The sequence below is a fragment of the Hypanus sabinus genome, chromosome 29 (assembly GCF_030144855.1).
Source record: "Hypanus sabinus isolate sHypSab1 chromosome 29, sHypSab1.hap1, whole genome shotgun sequence".
In the NCBI taxonomy this organism is placed as follows: domain Eukaryota; kingdom Metazoa; phylum Chordata; class Chondrichthyes; order Myliobatiformes; family Dasyatidae; genus Hypanus; species Hypanus sabinus.
Genome location: NC_082734.1, coordinates 33,463,651 through 33,482,416, shown reverse-complemented (window position 1 = coordinate 33,482,416; position 18,766 = coordinate 33,463,651). Strand labels below are relative to the sequence as shown.

The 18,766-nt window shown below is 52.4% G+C and overlaps 1 protein-coding gene across 2 annotated transcripts in view; it reads left to right on the top strand.

The window, feature by feature from the left end:
• Positions 1-18,766, top strand: part of LOC132383221 (uncharacterized) — a 66,248-nt gene that overhangs the window by 21,263 nt on the left and 26,219 nt on the right. Inside the window, exons 3-10 of one of the 2 annotated variants that reach the window (XM_059954124.1) lie at positions 358-397; positions 3,707-3,762; positions 6,375-6,408; positions 6,604-6,659; positions 8,319-8,354; positions 12,178-12,220; positions 13,211-13,293; positions 14,198-14,242. In XM_059954124.1, coding sequence (XP_059810107.1) covers positions 358-397; positions 3,707-3,762; positions 6,375-6,408; positions 6,604-6,659; positions 8,319-8,354; positions 12,178-12,220; positions 13,211-13,293; positions 14,198-14,242 — 393 coding nt within the window. Of the gene's footprint in view, positions 1-357; positions 398-3,697; positions 3,763-6,374; positions 6,409-6,603; positions 6,660-8,318; positions 8,355-12,177; positions 12,221-13,210; positions 13,294-14,197; positions 14,243-18,766 lie in introns of both variants that reach the window. The other variant, XM_059954123.1, reaches the window with a different exon arrangement.

Below are 18,766 nucleotides of genomic sequence, written 5' to 3'. Positions count from 1 at the left end.
CCCTCTCCCCTTCTCCCTCTCCCCTTCTCCCTCTCCCCTCCCTCTCCCCTTCTCCCTCTCCCCTTCTCCCTCTCCCCTTCTCCCCTCCCCCTCTCCCCCACTCCTTCCTCTCCCCTTCTCCCTCTCCCCTTCTCCCCTCTCCCCTTCTTCTGCTTCAACCCCTCCTACTCCCTCTCCTCCCCCATCTCTCCTCGCCTCTTCTCCTTCTCCTCTCCCCAAACTCCCTCCCCTCTTCCCTCTCTTCCCTTTCTCTCTGTCAGCCCCCACCATCACCTCCCCCAATCTTGCTGACCCTCCGTCCTTCCGCCAAGCTCCCTGTTAATCTCTAACCATGGCCACTCTCCTTCCCCCCCACAGCACGGATCACCGCTGCCTTCGATGATTACATCGAGACCAAGTAAGTGTTGTAGGGGCTTGGGGGAGAAAGGAGGGCAAGGAGAGAGGGAGTGTTGGAGGGGAGCGAGGGAAGAGAGACAGTGATGGAGGGGGAGGTTGGTGAGGAGTGGCCTGCAAAAGTGGTAGGGAGCAGTTAAGGCAAGGTGTTTCAAGGAGGCTTGGAGTGTGAGGGGGGGAGGTAGGTTGATAATGTAATGTTAAAAGGAGAGGTGAGGAGGAAATGAGGGAGAGTTGGAGGGATGGAGGTAGGGAATGAAGATGTGAGGGAGAGTTGGAGCAAGAGAGGGTTAGAGGGAGGGTTGTAGGGAGAGTTGGAGGGAAGGAAGGAGGGAATGAGGTAAGGGAGTTGGAGGATGGGAAGGAGGTGAGTGCAGGGGATTGCTAGAGGGAGGGTTGGAGGGGAGGGGTAGGGAGGAGTGAGGTAGATAATGTTAGAGAGGCACAGGGGAGTGTTGGAGGGATGAGGAAAGAGAGGGGTGAGGAAGCAGTGAGAGAGGAGCCAATGGAGGGAGTGAAGTATGAATGGGAATGTGGATTAGTGGAGGAGGCAGAGGAAGTATGAATGGGAATGTGGATTAGTGGAGGAGGCAGAGGAAGTGTGAATGGGAATGTGGATTAGTGGAGGAGGCAGAGGAAGTGTGAATGGGAATGTGGATTAGTGGAGGAGGCAGAGGAAGTGAGAATGGGAATGTGGATTAGTGGAGGAGGCAGAGGAAGTGAGAATGGGAATGTGGATTAGTGGAGGAGGCAGAGGAAGTGTGAATGGGAATGTGGATTAGTGGAGGAGGCAGAGGAAGTATGAATGGGAATGTGGATTAGTGGAGGAGGCAGAGGAAGTGTGAATGGGAATGTGGATTAGTGGAGGAGGCAGAGGAAGTGTGAATGGGAATGTGGATTAGTGGAGGAGGCAGAGGAAGTGAGAATGGGAATGTGGATTAGTGGAGGAGGCAGAGGAAGTGAGAATGGGAATGTGGATTAGTGGAGGAGGCAGAGGAAGTGAGAATGGAATGGAGGTTGAGAAGGAAGAGGGAGGAGGGATGGAAAGTCAGTGTGTGATCTAGGGAATAGGAGAGGGGTTGGAGGGAGGGAGTATGGGAGTCACAGGGGGTTGAGGAATAGAGACTGGGTTGGAGAGGAGGGGTGAGGGAAGAGGAAGATTGGAAATGGACTGAGGGAGACCATAGGACATAGGAGCAGAATCAGGTCCTTTAGCCTGTCAAATCAGCACCATTCCATCATGGCTGATTTATCTTCCCTCTTCTGCCTTCTCCCCATAACCTTTGACACCCTGACTAATCAAGAACCTATCAGCCTCCACTTTAAATTTACCCAAAACTTGGCTCCGATGCCACAAATTCACCACCCTCTGGCTAGAGAAATTCCTCCTCATCTCTGTTCTTACTGGATGTTTCTCCATCCTGAGGTTGTGCCCTCTAGTCCTAGACTCCCCCACTGTAGGAAACATCCTCTCCACATCCACTCTATCTGTGTCCTCTGGTCCTAGACTCCCCCACTATAGGAAACATCCTTTCCACATCCACTCTATCTGTGTCCTCTGGTCCTAGACTCCCCCACTATAGGAAACATCCTCTCCACATCCACTCTATCTGTGCCCTCTGGTCCTAGACTCCCCCAATATAGGAAACATCCTCTCCACATCCACTCTATCTGTGTCCTCTGGTCCTAGACTCCCCCAATATAGGAAACATCCTCTCCACATCCACTCTATCTGTGCCCTCTGGTCCTGGACTACCCCACTATAGGATACATCCTCTCCACATCCACTCTATCTGTGTCCTCTGGTCCTGGACTACCCCACTATAGGATACATCCTCTCCACATCCACTATCTGTGTCCTCTGGTCCTAGACTCCCCCACTATAGGAAACATCCTCTCCACATCCACTCTATCTGTGTCCCCTGGTCCTAGACTCCCCCACTATAGGAAACATCCTCTCCACATCCACTCTATCTGTGTCCTCTGGTCCTAGACTCCCCCACTATAGGAAACATCCTCTCCACATCCACTCTATCTGTGTCCTCTGGTCCTAGACTCCCCCACTATGGGAAACATCCTCTCCACATCCACTCTATCTGTGTCCCCTGGTCCTAGACTCCCCCACTATAGGAAACATCCTCTCCACATCCACTCTATCTGTGTCCTCTGGTCCTAGACTCCCCCACTATAGGAAACATCCTCTCCACATCCACTCTATCTGTGTCCTCTGGTCCTAGACTCCCCCACTATGGGAAACATCCTCTCCACATCCACTCTATCTGTGTCCTCTGGCCCTAGACTCCCCCACTGCAGGAAACATCCTCTCCACATCCACTCTATCTGTGTCCTCTGGTCCTAGACTCCCCCACTATGGGAAAAGTCCTCTCCACATCCACTCTGTCCAGACCTTTCAATGTTCAATAGCTTTCAATGAGATCCTGCTCATTTTCCTAAACTCTAGTGAGTACAGGGTTAATGCTTCTCACACTCTAACTCTTTCTTTCCCGTGATTGTGTTCTTCAACCTCCTCTGGAAACTCTCTAATGCCGGCACATCTTTTCTCAGATAATCTGCCCAAAATTGCTGACAATACTCCCAAGTGTGGTCTGACCAATGCCTTATAAAACCTCACATCCTTGTTTTTATATTCTAGTTCTCTCAAAATGAATACTAATGTTGCATTTGCCTTCCTCACCACCATCTCAACCTGCAAGGTAACCTTTCAGGAGTCCTGCATTCTCATGTCACTTTGCACCTCTGAGTTCTGAATTTCCTCCCCGTTTAGAAAATAGTCGACTGAACTGCCTGACATGACATCTCCCTTCACTGTATTCCATTTACCAATTCTTTACCCAATCTACTAATCTGTCCAAGTCCTTCTGCAGAGTCCCTGCTTTCTTGATCCTACCTGTTCAGCTGCGTATCATCCACAAACTTTGCCAGAAAGCCATCAATTCTGTCATCCAGGTCATGGACATATAACATAAAAAGAAGTTGTCCCTAGCCAGACCCCTGTGGAACACGATTAGTCACAGGCTGCCAACCAGATAAGGCTCCCTTTATTCCCTCCTGCCAGTCAACCAGACAGGTTGGAAGGACAAGAGGAGGGGGGGAAGGAGGGGCAGAGATGGTGGGAGTGAGGCAGAGACACGCAGGAAGGGAGATTGGAGGGAGACAGGAAGATGGATTGAGGGATGAGGGAGGGACAGAACCTGAATGAGTGTCTGTAACTCAGGGAGATAGTGGACGGCGTGACAGTTTGTCCACCAGCAGAAGGTTATAAATTGATCTTTTTATCCCACTGTACGTTCAGACCTGGTGGACAGGCCCCCAACCACTCCAGCTTCACCGTCATCCGTCAACCCAAATGTAAGTAAACTTCAGATTCTCGGAATTGTCCTGTCACACACTCCTGAGATGTGATACAAGCGCATTTCCCACCACACTGTCCCATCACACACTCCCGGGGTCAGACACTGAGTGAATCTCCCTCCACACTGTTCCATCACACACTCCCAGGGTCAGACACAGAGTGAAGCTCCCTCCACACTCCCAGGGTCAGATACAGAGTGAAACTCCCTCCACACTGTCCCATCAAACACTCCCAGCGTGCGATGCAGTGAATCTCCCTCCACACCGTCCCATCACACACTCCCAGGGTCAGATACAGAGTGAAACTCCCTCCACCCTGTCCCATCACACTCTCCCAGCGTGAGATGCAGAATGAATCTCCCTCCACACTGTCCCATCACACACTCCCAGGGTCGGACACAGAGTGAAACTCCCTCCAGACAGTCCCATCACACACTCCCAGGGTCAGCCGCAGAGTGAAGCTCCCTCCACACTGTCCCATTACACACTCCCAGGGTCAGATGCAGAGTGAATCTCCCTCCACACCGTCCCAACACACACTCCCAGGGTCAGACACAGAGTGAATCTCCCTCCACACCGTCCCATCACACACTCCCAGGGTCAGACACAGAGTGAAGCTCCCTCCACACTCCCAGGGTCAGATACAGAGTGAAACTCCCTCCACACTGTCCCATCAAACACTCCCAGCGTGCGATGCAGTGAATCTCCCTCCACACCGTCCCATCACACACTCCCAGGGTCAGATACAGAGTGAAATTCCCTCCACCCTGTCCCATCACACACTCCCAGCGTGAGATGCAGAATGAATCTCCCTCCACACTGTCCCATCACACACTCCCAGGGTCGGACACAGAGTGAAACTCCCTCCAGACTGTCCCATCACACACTCCCAGGGTCAGCTGCAGAGTGAAGCTCCCTCCACACCGTCCCATCACACACTCCCAGCGTGAGATGCAGAATGAATCTCCCTCCAGACTGTCCCATCACACACTCCCAGGGTCAGACACAGAGTGAAACTCCCTCCACACTGTCCCATCACACACTCCCAGGGTCAGCCGCAGAGTGAAGCTCCCTCCACGCCGTCCCATTACACACTCCCAGGGTCAGATGCAGAGTGAATCTCCCTCCACACCGTCCCATCACACACTCCCAGGGTCAGACACAGAGTGAAACTCCCTCCACACTGCCCATCACACACTCCCAGGGTCAGCCGCAGAGTGAAGCTCCCTCCACGCCGTCCCATTACACATTCCCAGGGTCAGATGCAGAGTGAATCTCCCTCCACACCGTCCCATCACACACTCCCGGGGTCAGACGCAGAGTGAAGCTCCCACCACCCTGTCCCATCACACTCTCCCAGCGTGAGATGCAGAATGAATCTCCCTCCACACTGTCCCATCACACACTCCCAGGGTCGGACACAGAGTGAAACTCCCTCCAGACAGTCCCATCACACACTCCCAGGGTCAGCCGCAGAGTGAAGCTCCCTCCACACCGTCCCATCACACACTCCCAGCGTGAGATGCAGAATGAATCTCCCTCCAGACTGTCCCATCACACACTCCCAGGGTCAGACACAGAGTGAAACTCCCTCCACACTGTCCCATTACACACTCCCAGGGTCAGATGCAGAGTGAATCTCCCTCCACACCGTCCCAACACACACTCCCAGGGTCAGACACAGAGTGAATCTCCCTCCACACCGTCCCATCACACACTCCCAGGGTCAGACACAGAGTGAAGCTCCCTCCACACTCCCAGGGTCAGATACAGAGTGAAACTCCCTCCACACTGTCCCATCACACACTCCCAGGGTCAGCCGCAGAGTGAAGCTCCCTCCACGCCGTCCCATTACACACTCCCAGGGTCAGATGCAGAGTGAATCTCCCTCCACACCGTCCCATCACACACTCCCGGGGTCAGACGCAGAGTGAAGCTCCCACCACACCGTCCCATCACTCACTCCCAGGGTCAGATACAGAGTGAAACTCCCTCCACACTGTCCCATCACACACTCCCAGCATCAGATACAGAGTGAAACTCCCTCCACACTGTCCCATCACACATTCTCAGGGTCAGACGCAGAGTAAATCTCCCTCCACATTGTCCCTTCACACATTTTCAGGGTCAGACGCAGAGTAAATCTCCCTCCACATCGTCCCTTCACACACTCCCAGGGTCAGATGCAGAGTTAATCTCCCTTCACACCGTCCCACCACACACTCCCAGGGTCAGACGCAGAGTGAATCTATCTCCACACCGTCCCATCACACACTCCCAGGATCAGACGCAGAGTGAATCTATCTCCACACCATCCCATCATACATTCCCGGGATCAGACACTGAGTGAATCTCCCTCCAGCATGTCCCATCACACACTCCCGGGGTCAGACACGGAGTGAATTTCCCTCCACACTGCCCCATCACACACTCCCGTGGTCAGACACAGAGAGAATCTCCCTCCACACTGTCCCGACGTAAATTCCTGTGGGTCCGATACAGGATGAAGCTCCCTTCGCATGGTCCCGTCACACACACTCCGGGGTCAGACAGAGTGTACCCAATATAAATATTATTTGAAGTTAAGGAATAATTTCTTCTTTTTTCAGTGGAAACTCCGGTGATCCCGAATTTGTTAGTGACGTAAGTTGGAAGTTTGCAGAAAAACTTGATTTCTCTGTAGCTGGTTGTCTTGTCTTTCTGACCCTCTCTCTCCTGCTCTCCACTGCCTGATCTCCTATCTCCCACTCCTCTATCCTTTTCCTGCCTTGATTTCATCGAGTGGCTGACGTATCAGTAAGTGTTACTGACTTTTCCTCTCTCTTCTGCTCTCCGCAGCCCACAGCCAAACAGTCGGAGAAGCTCACTCCTTGATATGAAGGAATCGGACTCAGGTAGGGTGGTTGAGGAGGAGGGAGGGTGTTGGGGAAGGTGATTGAGCCGATGGGGGGAGAAGGTGGTTGGGATAAAGGACACGGTCCTTTTTGGTCTTTCCGACCCCATCTCTACCCCTGGTGTCCCCACTTATGCCTGCCAACCTCTTGAATCCCCCGTCTCTCCCTCACGTCCCTCCCTCCCATCCCTCCCGTCTCTCCCTCCTGTCTCTCTCCCCCCGTCTCCACCGTCTCCCCCTGTCTCCACCGTCTCTCCCTGTCTCCACCGTCTCTCCCTGTCTCCACCTCCTCCCTGTCTCCACCGTCTCCTCCCCGTCTTTACTGTCTCCTCCCCGTCTCCACCATCTCTTCCCTGTCCCCCAGTCTCTCCCTGTCTCTCCCTCTCCAGTATCTCTGTCTGTCTTTGCCACTGGTCTCTACCTGTCTCCCCCCGTCTTCCCGTCTCTCTGTCCCCCAGTCTCTCCCCATCTCTCCTTCTCCAGTATCTCTGCCTGTCTTTGCCACTGGTCTCTACCTCTCTCCCCCTGCCTCAGTCCCAGTCTCCCCCCCATCTCCCTGTCTCTCCCTCTCCAGTATCTCTGTCACTGGTCTCTACCTGTCTCCCCTCCCCCATCTCTCACACGTCTCTCCACCCCCATCTCTCACCATCTCTCCCCCGTCTCCCTGTCTCTCTCCCCATCTTGCAGTCTTCCCCCCCCCCGTCTCCCCGTCTCTCCCTCTCCAGTATCTCTGCCAGTGGTCTCTAACTGTCTCCCCTTCCCCATCTCCCCCAGTCTCTCCCCCCCAGTCTCTCCCCGTCTCTCCCTCTCCAGTATCTCTGCCAGTGGTCTCTACCTGTCTCCCCTTCCCCATCTCCCCCAGTCTCTCCCCGTCTCTCCCTCTCCAGTATCTCTGCCAGTGGTCTCTACCTGTCTCCCCTTCCCCATCTCCCCCAGTCTCTCTCCCCTTCTCTCTCCCCCAGTCTCTCCCCGTCTCTCCCTCTCCAGTATCTCTGCCACTGGTCTCTCCCCGTCTCTCCCTCTCCAGTATCTCTGCCACTGGTCTCTCCCCGTCTCTCCCTCTCCAGTATCTCTGCCAGTGGTCTCTACCTGTCTCCCCTTCCCCATCTCCCCTTCTCTCTCCCTGTCTCTCCCCCCCCAGTCTCTCCCCGTCTCTCCCTCTCCAGTGGTCTCTACCTGTCTCCCCTTCCCCATCTCCCCGTCTCTCTCCCCAGTCTCTCCCCGTCTCTCCCTCTCCAGTGGTCTCTACCTGTCTCCCCTTCCCCATCTCCCCCAGTCTCTCTCCCCTTCTCTCTCCCCCAGTCTCTCCCCGTCTCTCCCTCTCCAGTGGTCTCTACCTGTCTCCCCTTCCCCATCTCCCCCAGTCTCTCTCCCCTTCTCTCTCCCCCAGTCTCTCCCCGTCTCTCCCTCTCCAGTGGTCTCTACCTGTCTCCCCTTCCCCATCTCCCCCAGTCTCTCTCCCCTTCTCTCTCCCCCAGTCTCTCCCCGTCTCTCCCTCTCCAGTGGACTCTACCTGTCTCCCCTTCCCCATCTCCCCCAGTCTCTCTCCCCTTCTCTCTCCCCCAGTCTCTCCCCGTCTCTCCCTCTCCAGTATCTCTGCCACTGGTCTCCCCCCATCTCCCCTCCCTCAGTCCTATATTAATTCTGTTTTCTCTTCCAGAGATGTACCCCAATTATGAAAACACAGACCCGAAAGGTAAGTGAGGAACAGTGTCAGGTCAGGTCGAGGGGGTTCGGGGAGGGTTCATGAGGGTGAGCGTGAGGTTTCCTCTTCCTATGTCACCCCCTCAATCAACTCCACCTCCCTCCCCCACTCTCACCTTCAGACCATAAGAGACGGGAGCAGAATTAGGCCATTTGGCCCATCGAGTCTGCTCTGCCATTTTCCTTCTCAACCCCCTTCTTCTGCCTTCTCCTCCATATCTCTTCATGCTCTGACCAAACATGAATCTGTCAACCTCTGCCTCAAGTACCTCTGGTGACCTAGTCGTCTGTGGCCATGAGTTCGACAGATTTACCATCCTCTGGCTAAAGAAATTCCTCCTCATCACCATTCTTGAATAGACACCCTCCCTCTATGCTGAGGCTGTGCCCTCTGGTCCTGGACACCCCCACCCTCCACATTCACTCTGTCTGGCCTGTGAGCATTATCTGTATTTCAGTGTGATCCCCTCAGTGTGAGCCATCAAATGCCCCTTCTAAACTCCCGTGAGTACAGGCCCAGAGCCATCAAATGCCCCTTCTAAACTCTTGCGAATACAGGGCCAGAGCCATCAAATGCCTCTTCTAAACTCCCGTGAGTACAGGCCCAGAGCCATCAAATGCCCCTTCTAAACTCCCGTGAGTACAGGCCCAGAGCCATCAAATGCCCCTTCTAAACTCCTGTGAGTATAGGCCCAGAGCCATCAAATGCCCCTTCTAAACTCCTGTGAGTACAGGCCCAGAGCCATTAATTGCCCCTTCTAAACTCCCGTGAGTACAGGCCCAGAGCCATCAAATGCCCCTTCTAAACTCCTGTGAGTACAGGCCCAGAGCCATCAAATGCCCCTTCTAAACTCCTGTGAGTACAGGCCTAGAGCCATCAAATGCCCCTTCTAAACTCTTGCGAATACAGGGCCAGAGCCATCAAATGCCCCTTCTAAACTCCTGTGAGTACTCATGTAGCCTCATGTGCAGCATCTTGTCAAAGGCCTTCTGAAGATGCATGTACACAACATCCACTGATCATCTTTTGACTATCCTACTTGTAATTTCCTCAAAGAGTTCCAACAAATTTGTCAGGCAAGATTTTCCCTTAAGGAAACCATGCTGACTTCAGCCTGTTTTATAATGTGCCTCCAAGTACCCCGAAACCTCATGCTGAACGACATCTTCCCAAGCACTGCAGTCAGTCTAACTGGCCTATTATTTCCTTTCTTCTGCCTCTCTGCCTTCCTGAAGAGTGAAGAGACATTTGCGATTTTCCAGCCCTCCAGATCCATGCCATAATCTGTTGATTCTTGAAAGATCATTGCAAATGTCTCCACAATCTCTTCACCCATCTCGTTCAGAATCCTAAAATATTCCATCTGGTCCAGGTCACTTATCTACCTTCAGACTTTATAGCCTCTCATTGGTAATAGCAACTTCACACATTTCTCACCTGGCACACTACTAGTGTGTTCCACAGAGAAAACTGATGCAAAGTACTTATTCAGTTTGTCCACCATTTCCTTGTACCTCTCCAGCATCATTTCCAGTGGTCCATTATCTATATTTGCCTCTCTTTTAGTCTTTATGTATCTGAAAAAACCTGTGGTATCCTTTTTGATATTATTGGCTAACTTGCCTTCATATTTCATCTTTTCACTCCTTATGTTTTTTTTAGTTGCCTTCTGTTGGCTTTTAAAAGCTTCTCAATCATCTAACTTCCCACAAATGTTTGCTGTTTTATGCCCTCCCTTTTGATTTTATGTTGCCTTCTCAGCCATGTCTTCAGAAATATTGATTCCGCTTTGGGATGTATCCTGCGCCTTCCAATTTGCTCCCATGAAATTCCAGCCTTCTGCACTGTCATTATCCCTTCCAGTATCCCCTTCCAATCAACTCTGGTCAGCTCCTCTCTTATGCCTCTGTAACTCCCAATGTAAAACTGATGCATTTGACTTTACCTTCTTCCCCTCAGATTGCTGGGTGAATTCAATTGTATTATGATCACTGGCTCATAAGGTTTCCTTCACCTTAAGCTTCCTAATCAAATCTGATTCATTACACAACACCCAATCCAGAATAGCTATTCCCCTGGTGGGCTCCACCACGAGCTGCTCTAAAAAGCCTTCTTGTAAGAATTCTACAAATTCCCTCTTTTGGGATCCAGCACCAACCTGATTTCCCCACTCTACCTGCCTATTGACATCACCGTGAGCACTTTTTTCATGTCTTTTCTGTCTCCAGCTGTAATTTGTATAAATAATATAACTTCCAACAAGGCCTGACTGCTCATTCAGTTTCTTCACCCTACTCATAATGATCCTATATCTTCCGGTCCTATATCTCCTCTTTCTGTGGATTTGATTTCGTTTCTTGCCAACAGAGCTATGCCACCCCCTCTGCCTACCTGCCTGTCCTTCTGATACAATCAGCACCCTTGGGTGTTAAGCTCCCAGCGATAATCTTCTTTCAACTAAGACTCAGTGATGCCCACATCGTCAGAGCTGCCAATCTCTGCCTGTGCTACAAGATCGTCTACCTTAATCCATATACGGCGAGCGTTCAGATATAACACTTTCTGTCCTGTATTCATCACCCTTTTAAATTTTGTCAGCCTGTTATCCTCCAACTCATCCCACTGACTGTAATTTTGCCCTATCATCTTTCTGTCCTTCCTCACAGTCTCACTACTCTCTGCATCCAGTCGTATACCAACAGCCCCATCCTCAAACTTCGCCAGGATATTGGTGTAGCTTGTGTATCGGACATAACTTTTCCGAAAGAAATACCAATGATCCAGAAACCTGAAATCGTGCCCCCTGCACTAATTCCTCAGCCCAACGCACTCATCTGCCAGATCATCCTATTCTTACCTTCATTGGCAAGTGGCACAGGCAGCAATCCGGAGATTACTACCCTGGAGGTCCTGCTTTCCAGCTTTCTACCTAGCTCTCCTAACTTCTCCCTCTTTCCTGCCTACGATGCCAGTATGCACCAAGACTTCTGTCTGCCTCGAAAATGCTGAGAACCAGATTCGAGACATCTCTGATCCTGGCGCCCGGGAATCTACAAACCACCCGGGTGTGTCTATCGCGTCCACAGTATCTCCTGTCTCCTCCTGAAACTGTGGAATCGGAACACCTATCACTACTACACTCCGCTTCTGCCTCCCTCCCTTCTGATCCTCGGTGTCAGAGACCCAGCTGCTGTAGCTTTGTTCTGGTGGGTCACTCTCCCCCGCCCCCCAGTCACAGTATCTAAAGGGTATGTTTATTATTGAGAAGAATGGCCACTGGGGTGTGCACTGCCTCCTATTCCCCTTTCCTCTCCTGATACTCGGATATCAGCCTCCTGCAACTACTTCCCCCCTCTCCCAATCTTTCCCCCTTCCCACTCCCCTGCTCCCCTCCCAGTCCCAGTCCCCCTCACCCACCCCTCTCCTCCCCCAACCTCCTTCCTCTCCCCCTGCCCCTCTCATTCCCGCTTTCCCCCTCTCCCCTGGTCTACTCTCCCCCTCCCCAACTCTCACTCTCCCCCTCCCCAACTCTCATTCTCCCCTTCCTCAACTCCCTCTCCCCCCAACTCTCATTCTCCCCCTCTCTAACATGACACCCTCTCTAACTCCTTTCCCTCATTCTTTCTCCTCCTCCCCATCCTCTACCCTTGACCACTTTCTCTCCCTCTCTCTCACTTTGCCTCTTCCCTCACTCTCCCTCCCCATCCCTCCCTGTCTCACCCTCTCTGTAACACTTGCTCTCGTTCACCCACCCGCTCCCAAACACACTCTCTTCGCTCCCTCACAGACTAACCTTGTCTCTCCTGCACCACAGAGAGCAGTGACGAGGAGGAGCTCAAGAATGACACCAATTATATGTAAGTTCAGAGAAAGATTCACTCTGTGTCTGCACCCGGGAGTGTGTGATGGGACGGTGTGGAGGGAGATTCACTCTGTGTCTGCACCCGGGAGTGTGTGATGGGACGGTGTGGAGGGAGATTCACTCTGTGTCTGACCCCGGGAGTGTGTGATGGGACGGTGTGGAGGGAAATTCACTCTGTGTCTGACCCCGGGAGTGTGTGATGGGACGGTGTGGAGGGAGATTCATCCTGTGTCTGACCCCGGGAGTGTGTGATGGGACGGTGTGGAGGGAGTTTCATCCTGTGTCTGACCCCGGGAGTGTGTGATGGGATGGTGTGGAGGGAGATTCACTCTGTGTCTGACCCCGGGAGTGTGTGATGGGATGGTGTGGAGGGAGATTCACTGAGTGTCTGACCCCGGGAGTCTGTGATGGGACGGTGTGGAGGGAGATTCACTCTGTGTCTGACCCCGGGAGTGTGTGATGGGACGGTGTGGAGGGAAATTCACTCTGTGTCTGACCCCGGGAGTGTGTGATGGGACGGTGTGGAGGGAGATTCATCCTGTGTCTGACCCCGGGAGTGTGTGATGGGACGGTGTGGAGGGAGTTTCATCCTGTGTCTGACCCCGGGAGTGTGTGATGGGGCGGTGTGGAGGGAGATTCACTCTGTGTCTGACCCAGGGAAAATGTGATGGGACGGTGTGGAGGGAGATTCACTCTGTGTCTGACCCCGGGAGTGTGTGATGGGACGGTGTGGTGGGAGATTCACTCTGTGTCTGACCCCGGGAGTGTGTGATGGGACGGTGTGGTGGGAGATTCACTCTGTCTCTGACCCCGGGAGTGTGTGACGGGACGGTGTGGAGGGAGCTTCACTCTGTCTCTGACCCCGGGAGTGTGTGACGGGACGGTGTGGAGGGAGCTTCACTCTGTGTCTGACCCCGGGAGTGTGTGACGGGACGGTGTGGAGGGTATTTCACCCTGTGGCTGACCCTCTCTCCCTGTTGAACAGAGAAGTTATTCCCGATGATGTTCCTCCTCTGGCAGTACCTGTTCGAAGCACCCAAGTGTCTCGAAATGATCGGACTAGCAGTGGTGAGTTGCCAAATAGTGTTTGAGTTCTTCTTTCCTCTTCCTCCCTCAGTGCTCCCTCCTTTCCTCCTCTCCTCCCCCTCTTCTTCCTCTCCATCCCCTGATGAGGAGGGAGGAATTGGTGGGAGATAGGACAGAGGAGGCAACTCGTGGTTAATGGAAGAGGAGAAAGGGAGAGGGTGAGGGTTGGAGGGAAGGGAGGGAGGTTTGTGGGGACAGAGGGTGAGGGTTGGAGGGAAGGGAGGAAGGTTTGTGGGGACAGAGGGTGAGAGCTAAGGATGGAGGGGAGGGGAAGAATGAGGGACAGAAGGCAGTGAAGGATGGAGTGGGAGTGGCAGAGTGAGGGACAGAGGGGAGGAAGGTTAAAGGAAGGCGGGGGGGCGAATGTGGAAGGGACAGAGCGGAGTGTGAGAGCGAGGAACAGTGGGGGTGGGTGTGAGTGATGAACAGAGAAGGAATAGTGATGGATGGAGTGGAATGGAAAGTGGGAGGCAGAAAGTGATGTATGAAGAGGAGGAGGGGAAGGGAGTTTGTGGGAGAGAGATGGAATAGCTGAATGGATTGAGGGAAGAGAGTATTTGAGGATGTAAGTCGACGAGTGAGAAGGCCATGGAGGGTGTGAGCAGGCTCGTCAGCAAAGGGAGGGGGATGTTGATTGAGGGAGGATGAAGGAGTGGGAGGGAGGGAACGTTGGGAGTGGTTGAGGAGTGATGAGGGTCGGAGGAGGATGGGAGAGGTGAGGAGGCACGGAGGTTAATGGGAGTTGTTGTTCCTGTTGGGGAGGGTTGGTTGTTTCCGAATGGTCTAGACAGGAAGGAGGTGGTCAGGTGTTTGGGAATTTCCCAGTTAATGGGACTAGCACTGGGCCGATGGGTCTTCCTTTCACTGGTTGCTGTCTTTCCGACAGGCACCATTGGCGAGGACTACGAAAACCTCAAGGACGACGGGCAAGGTAAAGGGAAGAGCTGGAAACGTTTAGTCCCAGGCTTTATCCAAGGCCTATGGAATGGCGAATAAGATGAGGAGGGCAAGAGTGTGTGGGAGCCATTGGATTTCTCTCCCTCTTGAGTATAAGGAAAGGAGAAATCTGTCTCCCTCCTGGGAGGTTTACAGGGGGTTGGGTGGTAGTTCTGTGTCTGCGGAAATACCCCCAAGCCTGCTTCCCCCTGTACCCAACCAGTTCCTGAAACCTCAGCCCCATCTTCCACTCTCTCCTGGCTCCTGGTGCTTGGGTAGCTGGACGGAACAGGAGAGTGACCCCTGTCCTGACAAGAATCTTTGGGTGAGGATCAATGAGGGGAGTGTGGTAGATGTCCATCCATGTGGAGATTTCAACAAGGTCCTGGAACATGGAACATCTACTGTCAAACATAGAATAGAACAGCACAGGAAAAGCCCTTTATGTAGTGTCAAACACTAATCAAATTCATAATTAAAAGATTAAGGAAGTATCCCTTCTGCCTACACAATCCCCTCAGCCATCCATTTTGTGCACACCCATATTGGTTATCCAAGAGTTTCTTAAACACCCCTGTTGTATCTGCCTCCACCACCCCTGTTAGATCATTCTGGGCACCCACCACTCTCTATGAGAGGACAAAGATCCTGCTGTGCACGTTTTTAAACTCTTTCTCACCTTAAATGCATGCCCTCAACCCTGGGTAAATAGTCTGTCTTCTTATAATCTCTGTCAGGTCTCCCCTCAGCCTCCACTGCTCCAGACAAAACAACCCAAGCTAGTCTTCATAGTTCATACCCTCCTGGTGAAACCTCTTCTGCGCCCTCTCCAAAGCTCTCACCCCCTTCCTCTATGCGGTGACCAGAACTGAATGCAATACTCCAGATGTGGCCTGACCAAAGTTTTATGAAGCTGCAGGGTAACTTTCCAACTCCTGAACTCAGTTCCTCAACTATTAAACTATTCTCTACACCTCCTTTACCACCCAATTGAGCTGTGTGGCCACTTTCAGGGAGTCGTGGACTTGGATGTCAAGATCCCTCTGTGCATTGCAGACTGTGAAGATGGTTATCGGGATTTATAGGGGAATTTTTAATGGCTGAGGAATAGCAAATGGAGTTTAATTCAGGTCGGTGCAAAGTTTCGGGAAGAGAACTGACGATAGGACCTCCACCAACAGGGCCCTGGGGAATGTTGTAGAACAGAGAGAGCTGGCGTGCAGTGACATGATTCCTTGAGAGTGGGCTCACAAGTAGACAGGGAGGTGACAAAGGTGTCTGGCACGCTGGTCTTTTGTCAGTCAGTGCTCTAAGTACAGGAGTTGGGAATTGGAAAGCCACACTTGGAGTATTGTATTCGGTTTTGGTTGCCCTGCTGTAGGAGACCTGCCATTAAGCTGGAAAGAGTGCTGAGGAGATTTTTGAGACTATAAGCTATAGGAACAGAATTAGGCCATTTGGCCCATTGAGTCTGCTCTGCCATTTCATCTTGGCTGATCCATTTTCCCACTCAACCCCAGTCTCCCGCCTTCTCCTGATATCCCTTCATGCCCTGACCAATCAAGTATCTATCAACCTCTGCCTTAAAAATACATACAGGCTTGGCCTCCACAGCTGTCCATGGCAAAAAATTCCACAGACTCACCACTCTCTGATGAAAGAACTTCCTCTTCAACTGTTCTAAAAGGGCTCCCCTCTCTTCTGAGGCTGAGTTCTCTGGTCTTAGACACTCCCACCATCTCCATATCCGCTCCATCAAAGCCTTTCACCATTCGATAAGTTTCAATGAGGCCACCCCTCAATCTTCTGATTTCCTGTGAATACAGGCCCAGAGCCAACAGATGCTCTTCATATGACAAGTCTTTCAATCCTGGAATCATTTTCGTGGACCTCCTCTGAACCCTCTCTGGTTTCAGCTCATTCTTTCTCAGAGAATGGGCCCAGAGCTGCTCACAACACTCCAGGTGAGGCCTCAGCAGAGCTTTATAAAACCTCAACATTACATCCTTGTTCTTATATCCCAGTCCTCTTGAAATGAATACTAACATTCCATTTGCCTTCCTCACCACAGACTCAACCTGCAAATTAATGTTTAGGGAATCCTGCACGAAGATTCCCAACTCCCTTAGCACCTTAGAGTTTTGAATTTTCTCTCCAAAGTGCATGACTCTGCAATCCATCTGTCACTTCTTTATCCATTCTCCCAACCTGTCTAAATCCTTCTGTAGCCTTTCTACTCCCTCAAAACTACCTGTCCCTCCACCTAGGTTCCCTCTGAGCTGTGTGCGCGCGCACACGTTTTTCAGCCAGCGCTCAAAGGAAATTAATGTGTGCACAAAAGGTTAGTTACCTAAAATTATGTAGTGATTAATGATTATACTCGTTAAAAATAATCTTTTTGCTAAATGTTTCTGTTAACTAGTTAAGCAACACACACAAAATGCTGGTGGAACGCAGCAGACCAGGAAGATGTACAGTCGATGTTTTGGGCTGAGACCCTTCATCAGGACTAACTGAAAGAAGCAATAGTAAGGATTTGAGAGGGGGAGATCCGAAATGATAGGAGAAGACTGGAGGGGGTGGGATGAAGCTAAGAGCTGGAAAGGTGATTGGCAAAAGGGATACAGAGCTGGAGAAGGGAGGCCTAGGGAAAAAGAAAGGGGGAGGGGAGCACCAGAGGGAGATGGAGAGCAGGCAAGGAGTGATTGTGAGAGGGGCAGAGAGAGGAAAAAAGAGAGAGACAAAAGAAAAAAAAGGGGAAATAAATAAATAGATAGATAAATAAATAATGGATAGGATAAGAAGGGGAGGGGGGCATTAACGGAAGTTAGAGAAGTCAATGTTCATGCCATCAGGTTGGAGGCTACCCAGCCGGTATATAAGGTGTTGTTCCTCCAACCTGAGTGTGGCTTCATCTTGACAGTAGAGGAGGCCATGGATTGACATATCAGAATGGGAATGGGACATGGAATTTAAATGTGTGGCCACTGGGAGATCCTGCTTTCTCTGAGGGACAGAGTGTAGGTGTTCAGTGAAACAGTCTCCCAGTCTGCGTTGGGTCTCACCAAGATATAAAAGGCCACACCGGGAGCACCGGACACAGTATACCACACCAGCTGACTCACAGGTGAAGTGTCGCCTCACCTGGAAGGACTGTCTGGGGCCCTGAATGGTGGTGAGGGAGGAAGTGTAAGGGCAGGTGTAGCACTTGTTCCACCTACAATGTTAAGTGCCAGGAGGCAGATCGGTGAGAAGGGATGGGGGGTGGGGGGAAACGAATGGACAAGGGAGTCGCATAGGGAGCGATCCCTGCGGAAAGCAGAAAGGGGGGGAAAGGAAAGATGTGCTTGGTAGTGGGATCCCGTTGGAGGTGGCGGAAGTTACGGAGAATTATATATTGGACCCAGAGGCTAGTGGGGTGGTAGGTGAGGACAAGGTGAACCCTATCCCTAGTGGGGTGGTAGGTGAGGACAAGGGGAACCCTATCCCTAGGGGGGTGGTAGGTGAGGACAAGAGGAAACCCTATCCCTAGGGGGGTGGTAGGTGAGGACAAGGGGAACCCTATCCCTAGGGGGGTGGTAGGTGAGGACAAGGGGAACCCTATCCCTAGGGGGGTGGTAGGTGAGGACAAGGGGAACCCTATCCCTAGGGGGGTGGTAGGTGAGGACAAGGGGAACCCTATCCCTAGTGGGGTGGTAGGTGAGGACAAGGGGAACCCTATCCCTAGTGGGGTGGTAGGTGAGGACAAGGGGAACCCTATCCCTAGTGGGGTGGTAGGTGAGGACAAGGGGAACCCTATCCCTAGGGGGGTGGTAGGTGAGGTCAAGGGGAACCCTATCCCTAGTGGGGTGGTAGGTGAGGACAAGGGGAACCCTATCCCTAGTGGGGTGGTAGGACAAGGGGAACCCTATCCCTAGGGGGGTGGTAGGTGAGGACAAGGGGAACCCTATCCCTAGTGAGGTGGTAGGTGAGGACAAGGGGAACCCTATCCCTAGTGGGGTGGTAGGTGAGGACAAGGGGAACCCTATCCCTAGTGGGGTGGTAGGTGAGGACAAGGGGAACCCTATCCCTAGTGGGGTGGTAGGTGAGGACAAGGGGAACCCTATCCCTAGGGGGATGGTAGGTGAGGACAAGGGGAACCCTATCCCTAGGGGGGTGGTAGGTGAGGACAAGGGGAACCCTATCCCTAGTGGGGTGGTAGGTGAGGACAAGGGGAACCCTATCCCTAGGGGGGTGGTAGGTGAGGACAAGGGGAACCCTATCCCTAGTGGGGTGGTAGGTGAGGACAAGGGGAACCCTATCCCTAGTGGGGTGGTAGGTGAGGACAAGGGGAACCCTATCCCTAGTGGGGTGGTAGGTGAGGACAAGGGGAACCCTATCCCTAGTGGGGTGGTAGGTGAGGACAAGGAGAACCCTATCCCTAGGGGGGTGGTAGGTGAGGACAAGGGGAACCCTATCCCTAGGGGGGTGGTAGGTGAGGACAAGGGGAACCCTATCCCTAGTGGGGTGGTAGGTGTGG